This window comes from Colobus angolensis, unplaced genomic scaffold (genome assembly GCF_000951035.1).
Source record: "Colobus angolensis palliatus isolate OR3802 unplaced genomic scaffold, Cang.pa_1.0 Scaffold3, whole genome shotgun sequence".
Classification (NCBI taxonomy): domain Eukaryota; kingdom Metazoa; phylum Chordata; class Mammalia; order Primates; family Cercopithecidae; genus Colobus; species Colobus angolensis.
The window spans coordinates 25,233,695-25,253,980 of NW_012116265.1; the positions used below are offsets into that span (position 1 = coordinate 25,233,695).

General features: G+C 40.6%; 1 protein-coding gene and 1 pseudogene across 4 annotated transcripts in view; one reads left to right on the forward strand and one right to left on the reverse strand.

Annotated features, from left to right (window-relative positions):
- The window catches only part of DCAF5 (DDB1 and CUL4 associated factor 5), a 108,531-nt gene that overhangs the window by 53,514 nt on the left and 34,731 nt on the right, over positions 1-20,286 (forward strand). For 3 of the 4 annotated variants that reach the window (XM_011949687.1, XM_011949688.1, XM_011949689.1), the window contains exon 6: positions 9,982-10,195. In XM_011949687.1, the coding sequence (XP_011805077.1) occupies positions 9,982-10,195 (214 nt within the window). Of the gene's footprint in view, positions 1-9,981; positions 10,196-10,710; positions 12,673-20,286 lie in introns of those variants that run through there. The other variant, XM_011949690.1, reaches the window with a different exon arrangement.
- Positions 16,531-18,518, reverse strand: LOC105517230 (annotated as a pseudogene).

Consider the following 20,286-nt stretch of genomic DNA (forward strand, 5'->3'; position numbering starts at 1 on the left):
AAAAAAAAAAAAACTGTCCGCAGGCTAAAGCCCCCTCTGACTACCTCTTCTAGTCCTGGTCCTTCATGTTTTCTCCTGGGGGTAGTGAGTATTATGAGTTTATAACATATGCTTCCAGAACTTTTTCTTGGTTTTTATATGCTTATACATGTGCCTGTAGAAAAATATATGGCATTATTTCCATGTGCTTGTATGTTTTTCACACAAATAATATGCTGCTACATAATCATTCTACAACTGGACTTCTGCAGTTCATTGCTATGTGTTGAGAATTTATCCATATACTTGTGCGTTCTGCATAACGACTTTCAGTCAGTAATGGACCCACGTATATGACAGAAGTCCCATAAGATTATAATGGAGCTGAAAACTTCCTGTCGCCTGGTGATGTAGCTGTCATAACATTGTAGCACAACACATTCATGTGTTTGTGGTGATGCTGGTGTAAACAAACATACTGTGCTGCCAGTCATATAAAAGTGCAGTACATACAATTTGATATACAGTACATAACACTTGATAATAAACAGCTATGTTACTGGTTTACCTATTTACTATACTGTGTTTCTTACAGTTATTTTAGTGTATATTCCTACTTATTTAAAAAAGTTAACTCTAAAGCAGCCTCAGGCAGGTCCTTCAGGAGGTATTCCAGAAGGAAGTATTATCATAAGAGATGACAGCTCCATGTGTATTATCAGCCCTGAAGACATTAGTAGGACAGATGTGAAGGTAGAAGATAGCGATATTGATGATCCCGACCCTGTGTAGTTCTAGGCTAATTGTGTGTGTGTGTGTGTGTGTGTGTGTGTGTGTGTCTTAGTTTTTAACAAAAAAAGTTTAAAAAGTAAAAAAAAAAAACAAAAAATAGGAAAAAGCTTATAGAATAAGGATATAAAGAAGGAAAATGTTTTTGTACAGCTGTACAATGTGCCTGTTTTAAGCTAAGTATTATAACAAGAGTCAAAAAGTTAAAACAGTAAAAAAGTTATAAAGTAGAAAAGTTATAGTAAACTAATGGCTGGGCGTGGTGGCTCACGCCCGTAATCCCAGCACTTTGGGAGGCTGAGGCAGGGATCACTTGAGGTCGAGAGTTTGAGACCAGCCTGGCCAACATGGTGAAACCCTGTCTCTACTAAAAATACAAAGATTAGCTGGGCATGGTGACATTGCCTGTAATCCCAGCTACTAAGGAGGCTGAAGCAGAAGAATCACTTGAACTCGGGAGGCAGAGGTTGCAGTGAGCTGAAATCACACCACTGTACTCCAGTCCGGGTGACAGAGTGAGACTTTGTCTCAAAAAAAAAAAAAAAAAGTTATAGTAAACTAAGGTTAATTATTGCAGAAAGAAAAATATTTTAAAATAAATGTAGTGTAGCCTAAGTGTATAATATTCATATAGTCTGTGGTGGTAGTGTACAGTAATGTCGTAGGCCTTCACATTCACTCATCACTCACTCACAGACTCACCCAGAGCAACTTCCTGTTAAATTATCTTGTTGGATCCTTACATGATTAGCACATGGATGAATTTAACTCACTTAAAGGATGTATGGTGGCATCATGGCTTCATGTGAGATGTAGAGACCTGAATGGTCATTGACAAATCACTGTGGACCACAGATCTGCACCTATACAGGAGGACTTTGACTCAGATGCTCTCCAAGCCTCCTGCTATTTATCTGATTTTATGCTGCTCTGCTGCTTGCCTCTCAAGATGAGGTTTCATGGGTAGACAAATGTCAAGGGCCATGTGAACTCAATGGAGCCTGTTTTTACTTTGTGTGTGTGTGTGTGTGTTTGTTTGTTTTGAGACAGAATCTCACTCTGTCACCAGGCTGGAGTGCCGTGGTGCAATCTCTACTCACTGCAACCTCCGCCTCCCGGGTTCAAGCAATTCTTCTGCCTCAGCCTCCTAAGTAGCTGATACTACAAGTGTGCACCACCACGCCCAGCTAATTTTTTAAATTTTTAGTAGAGACTGGATTTCACCATGTTGGCCAGGATGATCTCGATCTCTTAACCTCATGATCTGCGCGCCTCAGCCTCCCAAAGTGCTGGGATTACAGGCATGAGCCACTGCACCAGGCCTGTTAGTTTCGTTTTAAAAATGTTTTAAGTCAGTGTTTTTCAAACTGCTGCTTATGATCTATTAGATTGTTCATTCAACAGCTGATTATCAAATGCCTATTGTCTGGCAGTGTTTAAGCATGAGATACACAAAGAAAAGATATAAAAGCTAATCATCTAGTGGGAAAAGACAAACAGGAAACAAAATAAATATGTAAAAATACATGGTATATAAGATGGTGATTGATGCAGTAGAGGAAAATGAAGTGGGCCAGGGAGGAAGCATTGGAGAAGTTGTATTTCTGCATAAGGTGTCAGGAAAGGCCTAACTGAGGATACTTGAATAAAGAGCTAATGAATGAACCATGCTCAGACCTAGGGAGGAACATTCTAGGCTGCAGGGTCTGTAAGTACTACAGCTCTGCAGCAGAAGCATGCCTGGCATGTTCTAGGAGCAGTTAAGAGGCACCATGTGGTTGAAGTTGAATAAGGTCCTAGGAGATGGGATCAGAGACATAAAGGATGAGCGTAGGGGGTATTGTCTAGGGCCTTGCTGGCATTGTAAGGAATTTGGTTTTTACTCTAGTTGAAATGGGGAGCCACTGGAGGGTTTTCAGCAAAGGAATGATAGGATTAGATTCATGGTTCAGCATCTCCTCTGCCTGCTTTGTTAAGGATAATCTGAAGCATGGGCCAAAATGAAAGCAGAGACAAGCTAGGAAGCTCTTTCAATAATCCAGTGGGTGGCCAGGCATGGTGGGTCATGCCTGAAATCCCAGCACTTTGGGAGGCTGAGGCGGGCATATCACTTGAGGTCAGTAGAGTTCAAGACCAGCTTGGTCAACATGGCAAAATGCTGTCTTTACTAAAAATACAAAAATTAGCTGGGCATGGTGGTGCCGCCTGTAATCCCAGCTACTTGGGAGGCTGAGGCAGGAGAGTCGCTTGAACCCGGGAGGCAGAACTTGCAGTGAGCCAAGATTGCACCATTGCACTCCAGCCTGGGCGACAAAGTGAGACCCTGTCTCAAAAAATAATAATGATAATAATCCAGTGGGTGATGAAATCAATTTAGATGGTCACAAGTACTTCTTACATAAAAAGTACACAATGGAGGCCAGGCGCAGTGGCTCACACCTGTAATCCCAGCACTTTGGGAGACTGAGGCAGGCGGATCACGAGGTCAGGAGATCGAGACCATCCTGACTAACATGGTGAAACCCCCTCTCTAATAAAAATACAAAAAAATTAGCCGGGCCTGGTGGTGGGCACCTGTAGTCCCAGCTACTCGGGAGGCTGAGGCAAGAGAATGGCGTGAATCCAGGAGGTGGAGCTTGCAGTGAGCCGAGATCACACCACTGCAGACTCTGTCTCAAAAAAAAAAGAAAGTGCATTGCATATAGTAGCTGCTAAGTATTGTTTAATGAATTTATGCTAAATTAGTGTGGGTATAGGAGAATGCAGTATAAAATGTACTTATTATGAAAGGTTACTATAAAAAATTTTTAAAGCTATTGTTCTGAGGCATTCATATTATTGCCAACTAGAGGTGATTTTGGTTTTTGGACATGTTCTCAATGAGTGGCTCCTGTATGAAACAAGCTGTTTTCCTGTAATTGTGTCTCATTAGTCAGCAGGTGGAGGAAAGGAGTCTTTCCTTGACCTTTCTCTCTTCTCTTGTTTTCAATTGTTTTTATAAGAGTTCTTTTTAGAAAGTACCAAATCATAATTTTTGTTTTCAGACCCTCTTGTGCTTAGGAATTTTTTCCACACTTTTCTTCTCTCCTCTTCAGCATTCCTGTAGCTTTGTGGACTTGTCATCTAATATTCAGTGCACCCACCCCAACTTCTTGTCTTGCCATCACAGACTGTCCATTTACCTGCATATCTTCCCACTCCCTCCTTCTGCACTGTTACTGTTGCTGTAGCAACTGCCATCTCAGTGTCCCTCCTTCCCCTTGCTTTTTTCCTTCTTGCCAACCACTGTTCATTGAACTCTTCCCAGTTTTATGCACTGTGAGGTCAGGGCTGATACTACGTAAGATGAAGATTAAATGGCTGTTTATGAAAATCGTTATTTCACCAGCTTTTGGGTAGAGAGGGGTTTTGAATAAACCAGGCCATCTGATAAATGACTAAATGTTGAGTCCTTTATTTTGTGGAAAGTCATGATAATAAATCTGTTATTATACTGTTTCTTAATTCACTTTGAGATTTTGGTTGGTTCTGTGGGGCTTTTGGAACCTGTGGGCCAAAAAAGTTGAAGTGTTCTGGGCTCTAGAACGCTTCCTCTCTGAGCACGTTCCTGTTCTGGAAGATGATGATTAGAAACACTGCAATGCCCGCCATCCTTATGTGCTTCATGAAAGGGCTGGATACGCCATTTGATTATATAAAGATTTCTTTTTTTTTTTTTTTTGAGGCGGAGTCTCGCTCTGTCGCCCGGACTGGAGTGCAGTGGCCAGATCAGAGCTCACTGCAAGCTCCGCCTCCTGGGTTTACGCCATTCTCCTGCCTCAGCCTCCCGAGTAGCTGGGACTACAGGCGCCCGCCACCTCGCCCGGCTAGTTTTTTTTTTTTTATTTTTAGTAGAGACGGGGTTTCACCGTGTTAGCCAGGATGGTCTCGATCTCCTGACCTCGTGATCCGCCTGTCTCGGCCTCCCAAAGTGCTGGGATTACAGGCTTGAGCCACCGCGCCCGGCCTATATAAAGATTTCTTTATAGAAATTTAGTCAAGCTTTTCTGCCAACTTCAGTCAAATTTCTGGAGATTCAAAAAGTATACTGAATTCATCTATATATCAAGCCAGAGAAGCCTAGCAGTGAATCATGTTCTGGGGAAAATAAATGTGTTTATTCACAGATCGCAATGTGTCTTTCTTAGGCTGGTTGTCTGACAGTTCTGGGTCTCTCTAGAGAAGTTTCAGTCTTGGGACTGAGGAGTGCATTAGGAAAACAAAAGAGAAAGCCCAGGTTTTTCATCCCCCTTCCAACTGACATAAAATAAATGGTTAAGGGATTATTGGGGCTCTAAACATACTTGAATGCGACCAGTGTGGACTGTGACTCCCTGAACTTGCTCACTTTTTACCTAGTTCTAGTATCTTCTAGGATTTATCATATTCTATGGGTTGTGTTATAGGAAATACAAAACATCCCATATTCCTTATAGGTCATCCTGTCTTAAATCAGAAACTGTGGTGGGGAGAGACTTTCTCCCATAGAAAGGACCTTGCTTTTCCCTCTCTGCTTGTGGTATGACACCAGCTCTGATGTCTGTGAGTTAGGACAGTAGTGCCTTGACTCCAAGCATTCCACCGGTCTTAAAAAACTTTTACATGTGAACAATGAAGAAATTCATGCCAGTGGCCTTTGGAAAATCTTGTTGGCACCACCAGGTGTACCATATGGATTAATCATGGATTTATAGTAATCTAGGTCTACAGAGCCTGATCTTGGAAGCTTTTTCAATTCCCTGTGTTGTGCTAGAAGTGATACTCTCAATCACTTTCCCTGGAAACAGCCTTGGCCTGTTTCTCTTGTGTTCCAAGTCTTGCCTTGGTCAAGTACTTTTTTAAATGTTCTTTTTACCCCACCAGAGCAATAAAGAAGTCCAATTGAGTGGACTTAAAAAAAAAAAAAACTCCGCAGGAGAGGGCTTGTGAGGAACGTTTTCCTGATGTTCTGAGGTGTTCTTGCTTTTTGCCCTGGGTCTTTTGGATCACCTTCTACCCTGTTCTTGTTGTGTTTTATAGCAAATACTTGGATGAAGATAGGTTGGGATAGATGTATTTCATTAATTTTTCTTATAAAGATTTTTTTTTTTTTTTTTGAGACGGAGTCTTGCTCTGTCGCTCGGACTGGAGTGCAGTGGCCGGATCTCAGCTCACTGCAAGCTCCGCCTCCCGGGTTTACGCCATTCTCCTGCCTCAGCCTCCCGCGTAGCTGGGACTACAGGCGCCCGCCACCTCGCCCGGCTAGTTTTTTGTATTTTTTAGTAGAGACGGGGTTTCACAGTGTTAGCCAGGATGGTCTCGATCTCCTGACCTCATGATCCGCCCGTCTCGGCCTCCCAAAGTGCTGGGATTACAGGCTTGAGCCACCGCGCCCGGCCTTATAAAGATATTTTTATTTGAACTCATTGTTAACATGTTTTGCTAGTTCTTGCAATATATTGCTCATCTCATTTGAATGTATTGGTAGCCACTTCTCTGAAGGAGTAGAGACAGTGGCATTTTCATTATCAAGATAAGTGTCCAGAAAGCAAGTTAGGATTGAGGCATTCTTGTTTGTGTAGAGGCATCCCTATTTCTTTAAGAGAAAATGAGAAATTAATTCTTCAGGGAATGTGTTGAGGACAGGAATAGAACTCCGATCTGAAAAGGAATTGGAGATCCTTCTGCAAACAGACATGAGACCATAAAAAGTGCCTTATGGTATGGTTAGCTTTTCATTGACTTTGATAATTTATCTTTTGTCCACCTTGTTTTCTCTCCACCCCCAACCCCACAAATTCCAAAATGGAATCATGTTTCTCACAGTGTGGTTTGAAAGTCACCTGTATTACAATTAACTGGTGTTGCTGGTAAAATTCAGATACCTGGGCCCACTTTCCAGATTGAATTATAATATTGTTGGGGGGCAGGGGGTGGGAATCCTGAGAATCTACGTTTTTTAAAGTCCTTGATGATTTTTCATGCATCTCACACTTGAAGCCAGAATCTTTGACATCATCTTTGTATCTTGACTATGAGGGCAAACTGCTTCCAAGCTCTGCCTTTCTAGCAAACCAGATCATCCTTATCATTCTCACCAGGAGTGGGCGGCTGCAGACCCCTGCTGATAAATTACAGCAGGTAATGTATGATAATATAATGATAATGTAACTTACTTTCTGGATTTCAGGTGTCATTCCATCCCTCTGGAAGGAATGGAATTTTGTGACAAAACATGAAGTTTTCAGTGTTGGTGGCTGCTGCTCTTTAAATAGCACCCCTGAACACTCTAGGAGCAAGATTCCTCTGTATTTTCTTTGTGTGAGAGGTTAGAGTTCCCTGCCCAGAAGCATAGGCAAGAGAAAAGTTAGTTACCATCCTGGAGCCCACAACCTAATTCCTGTAGTGTAATCAGACTGCAGATGGTGGGTCAGGGAGCTTGGGTGGGGTTGGGATGGTCCATATGCCATCCTGGGCAGACTCCTCTACAGGCCTGACTAGACTGGGCAGAGGAAGTTCCTGGTAACAGATGGAAAGGGTGTTTGCCAGAGGCTCTAGCTTTCCTCTCAAGGATGCCTGAGCTGCTGCAAACCCCTGCTGCTATGGCTGGTGAGGCTGGCCAAGTCTCTTTCTGTTGACTCTTGTTTCCACCCCCAACTCCTAGTCAGTCCTACAAATGCTGGTTTATTTGCACACTGCATGCTGATTTTGGATTGAAAGCCTCTCATTGTTTTTGAGTTCAGTGTTTAGATAACACCACATGCCTATCGCAGCCAGGGCACCCTGTAAAGGAAATGCCTGGTCTCTAACAGTCCTGTCATTCATTTTATGTATGCGAGTGAGTGTGGTCTGTGTTTCAGACCATTATAAGAGCATTTCTCTGCAGGGATTACTACTTGGGGCCTGCAGGGATACCAGGCCCCTCCTTGATGTCTGGAATTCTAGGGGTGGTTTTCTAAGTCTTCCCTCTTTCATTTCATTCCAATCCTAAAAGGATTACAGGTTGTTTTGCCCAAGGCTCATTTCCACACACAGCTGTAGTACCAGAGCATTCCTTCCTTTGGTGAGAAGACTGCTTTGGGGGACACAGGACTGACTGGGGCTGGTGTTGGTACAGGATGTTTTTGTGACCAAGCTAGGTTGGCAGCTGCCTCTGTACTGTGGTTTCAGGGCTTCCCTTCCCATAGGATAGGATAGCTCTTTTCTTGTCCACTTAATTTTCCCCACCATTCTCTTGGCAAAAAAAGAAAATGTGTTATCTTCATTCACTATTAACTTTCTTCTGGTAATATATAGCTCTTTTTTCATTTGGTACAATGCAATTAAAACTTCTTTAAAATGTTTCAAATAAATCTGTTAGGCTCTAATTTAGTCGTCTTGAGGCCCTTTTCAGGTCTGTGATTCTCTAGAATTTATAAACTTTTTTCTCTAAATCTCCTGGGATCACTACCTATCCATGACAGTAATGTCTACATGAGACAGAGTGAGTTCTAATGTGGCACTTGTTCTACAGTGTCCCCAACATATATACTTAACTTCACTTTCCTGCCAGTAATTCAGTGCTCCAAAAATTAACCTAAAATACAAAAGAAAACTTGGTTTTGACATGGACTATGAGCATTCATCCCTCTGTAATAAAATAGTGATCCTGACTGCCTGAAAGATCACACCACTCCCCACAACCTTTAAAAGTTAGTACTGTATACACTTGTTAATGTTCATGGCCATCCTGGTTCACTGTAATATTGAAAGTACGTTCTGAGTCATCAAAAGAAATTATATAGAACCATACTGTGTGAAATTTTTTTTTTTTTTTTTTTGAGACGGAGTCTTGCTCTGTCACCCAGGCTGGAGTGCTGTGGCCGGATCTCAGCTCACTGCAAGCTCCGCCTCCCGAGTTCACACCATTCTCCTGCCTCAGCCTCCCGGGTAGCTGGGATTACAGGCGCCGCTACCTCGCCCGGCTAGTTTTTTGTAGTTTTTAGTAGAGACGGGGTTTCACCGTGTTAGCCAGGATGGTCTCGATCTCCTGACCTCTTGATCCGCCCGTCTCGGCCTCCCAAAGTGCTGGGATTACAGGCTTGAGCCACCGCACCCGGCCGTGAAACTTTTAAAAAAATGTGAATCTTATGAAACTATGGAAGAATATTAGGTGAACCAGAACATAGTACTCTTTAGTGAAGCTAGATAAATGAAGTTCTATGTATTAACCAAAGTATGTTTTAACGCTACATATCAATTTGTGGGGAATTGTAAGGAAAACAAGTCATTTTCCTTTTCTAATTGTTGCACTCCTTGCTCTGCATTTAAATTTAAGAATTGTCTTTAATACTTATTCTCTAATCATGCTATATAGAATATAAAAATTCTCCGTGAACAGATTAAAATTTCAAAATAAAGTAATAAAATGATTATGATTGAAAAATTATCCATTATAAACAATAAAGTTTCTATTGTTCATTTTTTTTAGACAGGGTCTTGTTCTCTCACCCAGGCTGGAGTGCAGTGGCGTGACCATGGCTCACTGCAGCTTCAACCCCCTAGGCTCAAGTGATACTCCCTCCTCAGCCTCCTGAGCAGCTGGGACTACAGGCACATGCCACCATGCCTGGCTAATTTTTTTATTTTTTTGTAGAGACAAAGTCTCATTATGTTGCCAGGGCTGGTCTCAAACTCTTGGGCTCAAGTGATCCTCCTGCCTCAGACTCCCAAAGTGCTGGGATTATAGGCATGAACCACTGCACCCAGCCTATTGTTTTTGCTGATGGTTCTTGTATCTCTAATATGAAGGATGAATATATTGCTTAAACACCGTCCATGACTACCCAGTTAGAGTGGATGCAACCCACTTCTCAGGGTCTTGACGAGTATGTTTTCAGTTGTACAGTTAGCTTGGGTAAACAAAATCATTATTTTAATATGTCTCTTCTTTCAAAATGTTTTTGTTATCCTTTTCTTGTAAATTTACTGGTGATTCATGTTTTGGAGACTGAGAAAGAGAACTGACAATTGAAGTAAATTGTTTTAAAGTAACCAAGGAAGCGTTGCTACCCTCATTATTCTAGCCACTGCATAGAAATATCCTTTTGCTGAAATTCAGCTGTACAAGCTTGACAGGAGGTCCTAGGCAAATGTGTTTTTCAGACTTTTGTCTGGTCTATCTCATGCCTGATTTCTGTGCCTTGTGCCTTCCAGTTCTCTCCTGCGCTATGGTGGAAACCTGTCCCTCCAAAGTGCCATGAGTGTACGATTCAACAGCAACGGGACCCAGCTCTTGGCCCTGAGGCGGCGCCTGCCCCCTGTGCTCTATGACATCCATTCCCGCCTGCCTGTGTTTCAGTTTGACAATCAGGGTTACTTCAATTCATGCACCATGAAAAGCTGCTGTTTTGCAGGAGATCGTGACCAGGTAAGTGTTGTCTGCCTCCTGCATCTCACACTCATGCTTTTCTCTCTGATTGTTCTTTCTATACTAGTCTTTATTTCTCATTAGCATTATGTCAGGTAGAAACAATTAAGGGGAAATAGTGAGTGCCTGGAGATGTTCTGACTTAATAATAGTGAGTTTCTTCATCAAGGCTGCCACTGGGTATATACAAGGCACACACCATAAACCAAGGCTGGCCACGATATGGTTCTGAGCCACCTAGCTCTGCCAAGTTTGTGAACAGATTTTAAGATTCTAAGAATGTGCCATTTCAGAAGAAAGGAGGGAATCCATGGAAAATTAGCCTGCTGGGTAGAGAGACATTAAAAAAAAGAAACCAATAAAATACAATGATGAATGAAACACCCTAAGTACCATCCAAAAGACATGTATCTTGAATGGCCTCTTGGGATGGCATCTTTTTCTTGGATGAAATGGGGTAAGCAGCTTTGTTTGAGAGGGAGCCAGATGCTGACTCTTTTTCTTTTTACTGCCAGCATCACAACTGGAAATGGAGAGCCCAAGCTGTGAATTTCCAGCCTTTTCTCAGTCTCACTAGGAATGGAGATGCTGATGTTGACTTAAAGCTGGCAGTTTAAGAATACACTTGGCATTCTTGCACCTTTCTGTCTTGGCCATAGAAGTTCTGAATTGTCAGTGACCAGTTGGGCTGGTCTGGGTAACAAGCCAAGGAAAGACAAATGCGAAGAAAGACAAATCTAAGGAAAGGTTGATCAAATAAACAAACAGGATTTTTTATTCTCAAGCACAACAAATCTTATTGCTACTTCACGTATAGATTGGGAAAAAGAAAAACCTTAGTCTCTTGCTAATGCTTAGTGTTCTTATCTTTGGGTCAATGAACTATGTCAAATTTTGAGTTAACAATTCTTATATGTTGTACTCCACCTCTTTAGAGCTATTTTTGGCATAAAAGAAATATAAAAGAGGCATAAAAGAAAAATTTCTTTGAGAAACTGGCAAGACCTTGCTTTTTGAAGTAAAAGCTAGCATTTTTCTCCCTAGATAAGGGTTGCTGGAGGCTTCCTAATGTCATAGTTTAAGGATTAGTAGATGGAGTAGGAACAGAATAAATGCCTGTTGAATTGTCTTGTGTGTAGATAGATGAGAATGTTCTTTTAAGTTTTCTGAACTAGAGATTTCCCCCTCTTTATATAAATAGAGACCATATATCCAAATTAAGAATTTATACGCATGTTGGAGTCTTAGGGCCTACTTAGCTGAGATCCATACTGGAGACCACTAGGTGGCCTCAGTGATGTCTCCTTGGGGAGGCCACAGTACCTGAATGACTTAATTTGTCTGTGCCTGTATGGCACTGCAGGGAATTTGTTTCTTGGGTGGGAAGAAACAGTTTCTAGAGGCGATCAGACTCACGATAGAACAGATATGCAGAATGGTTGATTTAGCTTTGTCTGGCTGTGGAAATGACAATCACATCTCTCCCTCTCTTCCTTTTTTCCTTCCTTCTTCTTTGCTTTTGTTGATTTTCCATATTTTATCAACTTCTTATGCATGTAATTCTTGTTTTGTTGAATAATAGAGCATGCAGTGAAGATGATATTCATAGTTTATTAGGCTTTATTTCCAGAAACCAGAGGCTGAGGGAAAGGTGATTTTCTTCAGGTTGTATTTAGCAGCCAAAGCCTGTCTTCATGGACCTTAGAAGACCCAGAACAAAGACCTCTAGCCAACATGTAAGCACCTAGACCATGGTTTCCCATCCTTATCATTGTTAACATTTTGGCTAGATAGTTCTTTGTTGTGTAGGGCTGTCTTATGCATTATGAAATGGTTAGCAGTATCCCTAGCATGTCTCTACTAGATGCCAGTAATATCATCCTAAGTTATCCTCCAGGCAACCAAAAATGTCTCCGGACATTGTCCCCTAGGGGGGAAATTGCCCCTGGTTGAGAACCTGTGATCTGGATTATAATTACCCATTTTGCTCAGAGGCACTGGGGCAGGTATTGTCATAGGCAGAGCCACAGAAGGTATTTTGTGATAGTCCTAAGTATATACATCAAATATATCATTGTTTCTGCCTTTCAGTTTGTATATAATTATAAAAATATTGAATGGCTTTTGATTTTTCTCTATTTAGATTTGACTAATTTATTATTTGTGACTTATGTCCTGTGGGAAGAGTTTATGGGTATTTTATTCTCTCTGACAAACAAGACTTCTTTTTGGCTGGGGTAAGTGGTTTTTCTTGAAAGAAGATGCAAAGTCATTGAATCTAACTTTGGATCAGTTAACAGTTAGTCTTAAAAGTCTGTTCATATTCCTGAAATAGTTAGAGGTATATAAAATACAGAGATTTATGCTTGGCTTTTTTGTTGACTCCTTAGGGACTAAGAAATGTGGCTAATTCATCATTGTCTTGTCTCCAAATCCTGGCACACAGTGAGAACACAATAAAAATTTGTTGAAGTAAATCTTGAATACTTTTTTCAATGTGTGGTATTTAGCTTTGTGGGCCTAAGTCTTCTCTAACTGTAAATCAGGATTCATAAGTATGATTTTTCCTGTTCAACTTCCAGGGGCCTGGAAGGATGGATGAATTAAATAATTCATCCAATTAGGAAGATGAATTAAATAATGGATTTATAGTGAAACTAATCTGCTGAACTTACAGTTTTTTCAAGTGTTGAACAAGAGGTCAGTCTTACTGTCCCAGTCCTAGAATATGTCTCAAAGGTGATTTTTAGACTCTGACTTTCCACACTCAGGGATAAGGCAGCAGTTGTCACAGTTACAGTATGACCTGCAGGACTGACATGTATATTGTTTGATGAGTCTAGACAGAATCTTGTTTTCTGCTTTCAGTTTCCAAAGCCTGCCTTTTCCTTATATTGGGCTTTATATTTGACCTCATTCCTGTATGCTCTGAGAACACCCACAGCCTGAGGCTCTGTGTTCTGGAACTCTTCATTTAGTCATAGGCTGGGTAACCATCCCAGACAGGAATCTGAGAATTTCCATAATAGGAATGACTGTGGATAAGAAAAGCAGTAAGAGATCCTATTTATCTGAGACAGTCATCTGGCTTTTAATTATGAGATTATTCAGTCCATACAGATGGACCCAGATATTGTTCAGAGTACGTGTACTTCTTTTTAAACTATCATTAGTCTCAAAATAAAATTAATGTTTCAAGAAATTAGACTTGTGGAATAAAGTGTGAAATATCTGGGCCTCCTTTGTGTCTCCCTAATGCTCACTGCCACCCCTGTAGATGAATTCTAATTATAGAGCTATTAGAGATCATTTTGTATAAACCTTTTCTTTTACAGATGAGTAAACTGAGTCTCAGAGAGGTCACAAGTCACAACACATGCAAGTTTGTAGGCAAACCAGGGCTAGAACCCAGATTTTTGGGCTCTCAGTAGAGACCCCTTTTCACTGTACAAATGATCACAACTTGTTGCGGACAGGAGCAAGACAGGCAGCAAAAAATAAGTGGATTGGGCTGGGAGTAAACATTAGAGTGGCGGGGACTATGGAGAGCCCACATCCCATCTAAATGGGTCAACTTCTATATAGCTTTAGCCCATTGTTGCCAGGGTCTCTGATTTTTTTCAAGAGAAGACAGAAATAAGGATTTTTATGTGAGGTCTCTTGGTTTTAAAATATTACAACAAATTCATACTTTATTGTATAGATGAAACAAATCTGTATACCATACCTATTCTGCTGTAGATCCACCAGTTTGAAACCTTTGTGCTTCATTCAGCAAGATGTTTTTTCTCATGTTTAGTGCCATGGACTGTCACTAACTCACCGAGACAAGTTCCTTTTTCCTACTTCCTACCGAAGGCTTCCTAACTTCATGTCTTTTTTCTCGCTCCATCTTTTAAATTATGAGAGCATATATTTACTGAGCATTTACTGTGTGCCTGATGCTCTGATAGATACATTCACATAACATTGCCAGATGGTACCCTCTTTGAGATTTGCACTCAAAGCCCTGTATACAATCTGTCTTCCCCCCGCTTTTGGCTACAAATACATAGTTTGTTTCTTTCTAGTGTATTATAATTATTCAAGTTTGATAACTTCTAGCATCAGATCAGGTGACCATAGTGACATCAGGTTGGCTGGGTATCAACAGAAGCAATTAGCCTTAACTAAAGGCTTACATTTTTTAATTTAATTTTATGTTATGTTATGTTATGTTATGTTATGTTATGTTATGTTATGTTATTTTATTTTTTTAAAGCAAGCCTACCTTCTAGTCTTGCAATATAGTGGGGAATCTTGCAGTAAAACAACATTCCTTTCCTTGGAGGCTGCCTGAGCCCAAAGGTTCTTCTTGCTTTCACTTCCTACTTGGATTTTTGTTTTGTTTTCTCCTTGAAGCCTGACTGGGTACATTCTGTCTTCTAAGCTTCACACACTTCTCTACATACTCAGTGAGCCAGTCTCTTAATAGGGTTAAAAAAGAATGCCAGTGTTCTACCTGCTGGCTTTTCTGGCATGCACGTATAAGACAGCACTTGGCTCCTGTTCCTTCTCTTTCACAATTCCTTAAATGGCTCTTGTCCTAGATTGTGAGTCCAGTAGAATGGCTGAGGCTTCTGGTAAGCAAGTCTTTCAGGCTAGCAGGCTTGTTTGCCTGGAAATGGACAGTTTGATCATTTAAAATATTTCTTGCTTTAGTCTCATATGATTCCTGGTCTAATAGTCTCTACATCTTGCTGAAAGTAGGATGTACACGAAAGGAGAAAGTATAGTAAGATTTTCTTGAAACGACTGAGCACTGGAGTACCTGAGCACTAGGATCTCTTATACTGGTCTTTTGAACTTGATAGATGGCAAGGCCCCAAAAATCGTGATCATGAAATCATCTTGTCCCATCCCCTGGAGGAAAGAGCTGACTTGTACCCTATGAGTCCAACAAAACGGCCTTGGATAAATGGCCTCCCTCAGACATTACATCACCACTCAACCTCTCTGTGTTGATATTATATGGGTATAGCCGAGGTGTGGAATGCACCAGTAAGTACTCTGTAGGCCAGAGAGGCCCTCTAAAGTTATAACTTTGCCTTTTTTTTTTTTTTTAATAACTCCATGCACCCCTGATTAAGCCCATTTTTGGGCCTGGCATGCCATATGTTCTCCTTTATCTGAGATAAAGATGTACTTTTAATGAGGGAAATTCAACCCTTGGTTTCTATCCTTTGATTTGTTGTGATTTTAGGCTACTCTTTTTTTTTTTTTCCATCTCCTTGCCGTTTATATCTTAACATATTTTTAGCTCTTTACCTTGTAAAGCATGTTCACATCCACTGTTACATTTTTTGTTGTTGTTTGTTTGTTTTTAGACAGAATCTTGCTCTGTCACCCAGGCTGGAGTGCAGTGGCTCCATCTAGGCTCACCGCAACCTCCACCTCCCAGGTTCAAGCAATTCTCGTGCCTCAGCCTCCGGAGTAAATGGAATTACAGGCACGCGCCACCATGCCTGGCTAATTTTTTGTGTTTTTAGTAGAGACGGGGTTTCGCCATGTTGGCCAGGCTGGTCTCGAACTCCTGACCTCAAGTGATCCACCCGCCTCAGCCTCCCAAAGTGCTGGGACTACAGGCGTGAACCACAACGCCCGGCCCACTATTATATTTGAATGCTCCCAGCAACCTTTGGGTGCAATTGGACAGGTTTTATCCTCACATGAAACTGAGGCCGACAGTAGTGTGAAATGGCAAATCGAATTGTTAGCAAAACCAGGACTAGACTCAGTTTCTTGTTTTTGACTGTACCCTCTTGCTCATAGGCATGCTGCCCGCTGTGTTATAGAGATCAAGCAATGATATGATCTGGTGAGGAAGAACTGAACACAGAATGTGGCAGAAGAATTCCTTGTATGTCTTGTTTAGAGAGTGAATGTTTTAGGAAACTTTTTTTGAGGAAGAGGGCAGACTTTCTGTTTTGTAAAGAGAAGGTAGAGGGAATATAACTTTTTTTTTAAAGGTATAAAAATAATTAAAACAGTAACGTACATTTGTGTGTATGAGGGAGGGATATTTAAAATTAAAATATTATATTGTCACAAGAAAGACCAGATACAGATATTCCTTACTGTGCCATTGGGCAACCATGAAAATTAAAGCCTGTTTTATATACCAAAAATAAAAGAGAAACTTGATAGAAGTAACAGTGCTCAGTGCTTGCAACCGAAGTCAATTTATACTCTTGTTAGATAAGTCCAAATTCTAAAGGCTACAAAAATCCTATTAAATCAAGGGGGGAAAAGAATCATTTTAGGACAGTTATTCAAGATGAAAGAAAGGCATGTCTTCAGTGAGAGAACTGCCTACTGTTGGATACTTTCCTGCTAATGTGTTTAAAGATTTTGGACTTCTCAACTTTCTTGGTTTTCTGGTAGCCAAATCCACCACTGCCTACTCGCTTTTTCTGCTCGCCTTCATTGCTGTTTACATTCAGATCAGCAAAGGGAGGCACCTTGAAACCAAATGATAGAGTAAATTGAGGCAAATTGAAGTTATTAACATTGAAGATCTGTTTCAGAGAATGGGAATCGTAGGCTTGTATGTATGATTTATATGTTTCCTGGGCTGACTTATGAAGAAAGTAGTTCTTTTCAAGCCAAGACTGAATGTCAGAAATTTTAGACCAGGAAAAGTCAAATTCACTTGACGGAACCTTGGATTGTTTCAAGTAGTGAAGAAAACCCAATTCTTCTGGTTGCAAAATGAGCAAGGCATGCCGTCTCCCATTTAGGCCTCTGGCTGTTCTACCCACATGGTGAATATTATTCCTTAGGGTCATCTGGAGGGTCATACTGAACAATCCAGTCGACTTCAGTAATGTCCAGTCCTCTTGCTGCCACATCTGTACACAATAGTGTTCCCGAATCTGCGTTGCAGAACTGGAAGAATGTGGTTGTATGCTTATTTTGCTTTTGCTTTCCATGAATGGCCAAGATGGGCAAATCATTGTAGTTCAGCAACTCATAGTGGTATTTCACGGACATACAAGATGAAAAGAAGGCCATCAGCTTATTTTTTTTGGTTCTTCTTAAGGAATGTAAAGAGCAGAAGGAATCTCTTTTCAGAAGGACAAACAACATATCCCTGCTCAAGACCATCCACTGTTGCATTAGCTGTATTATCAACACCAACATACAATGGCTCCTTTTTCAGAGAAATCCTTGCCAGGCATTCAACTTTTTGAGTTTGGGTGGCAGAAAAGAGCATCGTCTGTCTACATGTTGGCAAAAGTTTAATAATTTGCTTTAATTCCTCTTCAAACTCAACATCCAAGATACGATCAGTTTCATCGATGACTAGACACTTCAGATTTTTATACATAAACCCTGGGATATTCCGCATATGGTCCAGCAGATGGCCTGGTGTGACCACAATGATGTTGATCCCATTAGCAAGTTTCTATGCTTCAGCACGTCTGTTACTGCCACCCATTATCAACCCATAGGTATGCACGTGGTAAGTCATTAGCTCCTTAAGAACACCAAAAGTTTGCATAACTAGTTCTCTAGTAGGTGAGAGAATAAGGACCTCCGTTCCATTCCTGGGCATGAACTTAAATTTAACAATGAGTTCAGCTGCAGGGATGAGAAAAGCCGGGGGTTTACGACCGACGGTTTTTGTAGCTGCAAGAAGATCCATGCCTTCCAGAAGTAGTCTGATACTTTTATGCGGAATTTCAGTCATGTTTGTAAAACCCATTTCTTTTATTGCCTTCAGAGTATTTTCATTGACAAGATTACATAGAGAAGCAAATGAAGTGTCCTCAAAAGCTCCTGTCAGTCCCAGGGGCAGACTGGGCACCTCACTGTCATCTTCATCATTATCTGGCTTCTCCACATTATTTTCTGTTTCTTTAGGAGTCTTGGCACTTTCTTCTTCAGATTCCCCTTTGTTTTCAGTTTTTGCTTTTTTTGTATCAGGTCCAGCATCATTCACCATTTTTCTCTTTTTCTTTTTTGATTCTGAATTAGGAGACTGCATTGTTGCTTCTCCATTGGTTAATACAGTGGATTTCAGGGGAGATGTTTTAATTTTTATATTTTCCACTGCTTCTTGAGACACGTCTCCATTTTGAGCATCTGATAAGCCCACGTTCATAGAATGTTTTGATTTTTTAACCTTTCCACCTCCCATTGTTTCTTCAGACACATCTCTATTTTGAGTTTCTGACAGGGTCAGATTTGAGGCCCCCTGAAACTTTAGGTTCCGCTGCCGCAATTTGAATTTCCGCTTCTCGATCTTCTTGCGTAGGAGTTTCATCGGCAGGTGAGACATGCTGTCCAAGTAGTGTCTAGACCATGGTGCTACACAGTACAGCTACTCAGTTCCAGAATACAACTTTATTAAATCAGCCATTTGTAACTCTTTTTGAATCCTGTACCTTTTTAAAACTCTAAAAACTATAAACAGTCATCTCAGAAAAATGTACACATCTACATTGTTTTCCATATAATAATAAAGTGTTTATGGAACTCTTGAAACCTAGAGGCTCAGGTATTATATCAATCCTGGATTAAGATTTTACCTTTGGGTTATGTTGTCTTTTAGTCCGTTTACTGATACAACTTTAGAACTTAGAAGCTTAAAAGGTTTTGGAGTATATGAGGCCTGCTAGGTATGCTCTGATTTATAATCGTTCAGGAACACAAGGTGACCTGGATTCTTCTTAGGAACAAGTGGAATTGATGTGATCTGGTGACAGGACATGGCAGTTCTTTAATGCATGGCTCCTGGCTAAGAGTCTGGGCCCCACTAGGAAATCCTTGGTAGATGTTAATGAAGAGGAACAGAGTATAACCTGTCTCATCCTCCTTAGAGATTTTACTTTTAGTAGAAGAGCTTTGCCTCTTTTTGAGGTATCTTCAAGCTTTAGAGAAAAAAGAAAATAATGTTACTTCCTCAGAATGCTGGGACACCTTTTCTTGAATGAAGAGTATAAATACTCATATATGGACTGAAGTGAGTGCTACCATCTCCTCACTCCCCAGTCCTCACATATAAAAACTGAAGCCCATGGAAGGGGGCCAGTGGTTAATGGCCCCTCATCTTGCTCAAGTTTCCAAAATGGTTGGCGAAATAAAGATTCATGTTTCTGGCCACTTTGTTATAACCACCTGTTGGTAATTTACAGCATTTTTTTTCCTTTTCTGCTGATTATTTGACTGTTATTGGCTGCCTTTATGGAATATTCCTTTATTAATAGAATTTTTTCTATGCAGAACCCATAAAGGTTGGTTATTTTAATAAACTGAAAGATTCCAGAAGCCTAATGGAGCTGAAATGGCAAATGGCTCAAAGAAGCAAGAATAATGTAACTTCACATACAAAAATAGTGTTAATCTTATGGGTATGCATATTTGTATGCTTTTATTGGGAGGCAATGAAATTTCTCTTACCACAAATAAAATAAATCTATGGCTTTGCCTGTTTCCAAAGAAAATTTGCTCTGATTGCTTTGTATTTTTGGCAAGCACTGGTTATAAATGGTATGATCAAAGGTATATTATATGCCAGTTAGCAAACCTTTTTCTGGAAATAGTCATCTAGAGAGCATATCACAGAGTTTTCAATCACATTGTTTTTCCCCTTCTGACAGAAGGTCAGGGGAAAATAAGAACTATGTTTGATTTAAATTTAAATAGCAGTCTCTGTGATGTTACTGATCTAGGCTAGCGAGCCATCTGGTTTTTCTGTCCTAGTCAATACAGCTAATTAGACAGGCATGCCATTTACTGAAGAATAATTAATCAATTACTATGGAAGGAACCTTGGAGAGAGCTGGGTAAATTGATCAGTACTCAATGAATAGTAACTGATTGATATGTTTCCTTCATCATCAACAGATGTTGGAGAAGATCAAATCCTGTGTAAGCATGCACCACAAACACACACATACACACAAATACACACACACACACACACACTTTCTATAAAGGTCAATGGATTGACAGAGGACATTTGGGTCAGTGAGACAGTGACAGATACCAATCAGTAATCTTTTTCAATGTTGTTCTTGGTGGTGGTCATGATGGTGGTTCCTTCC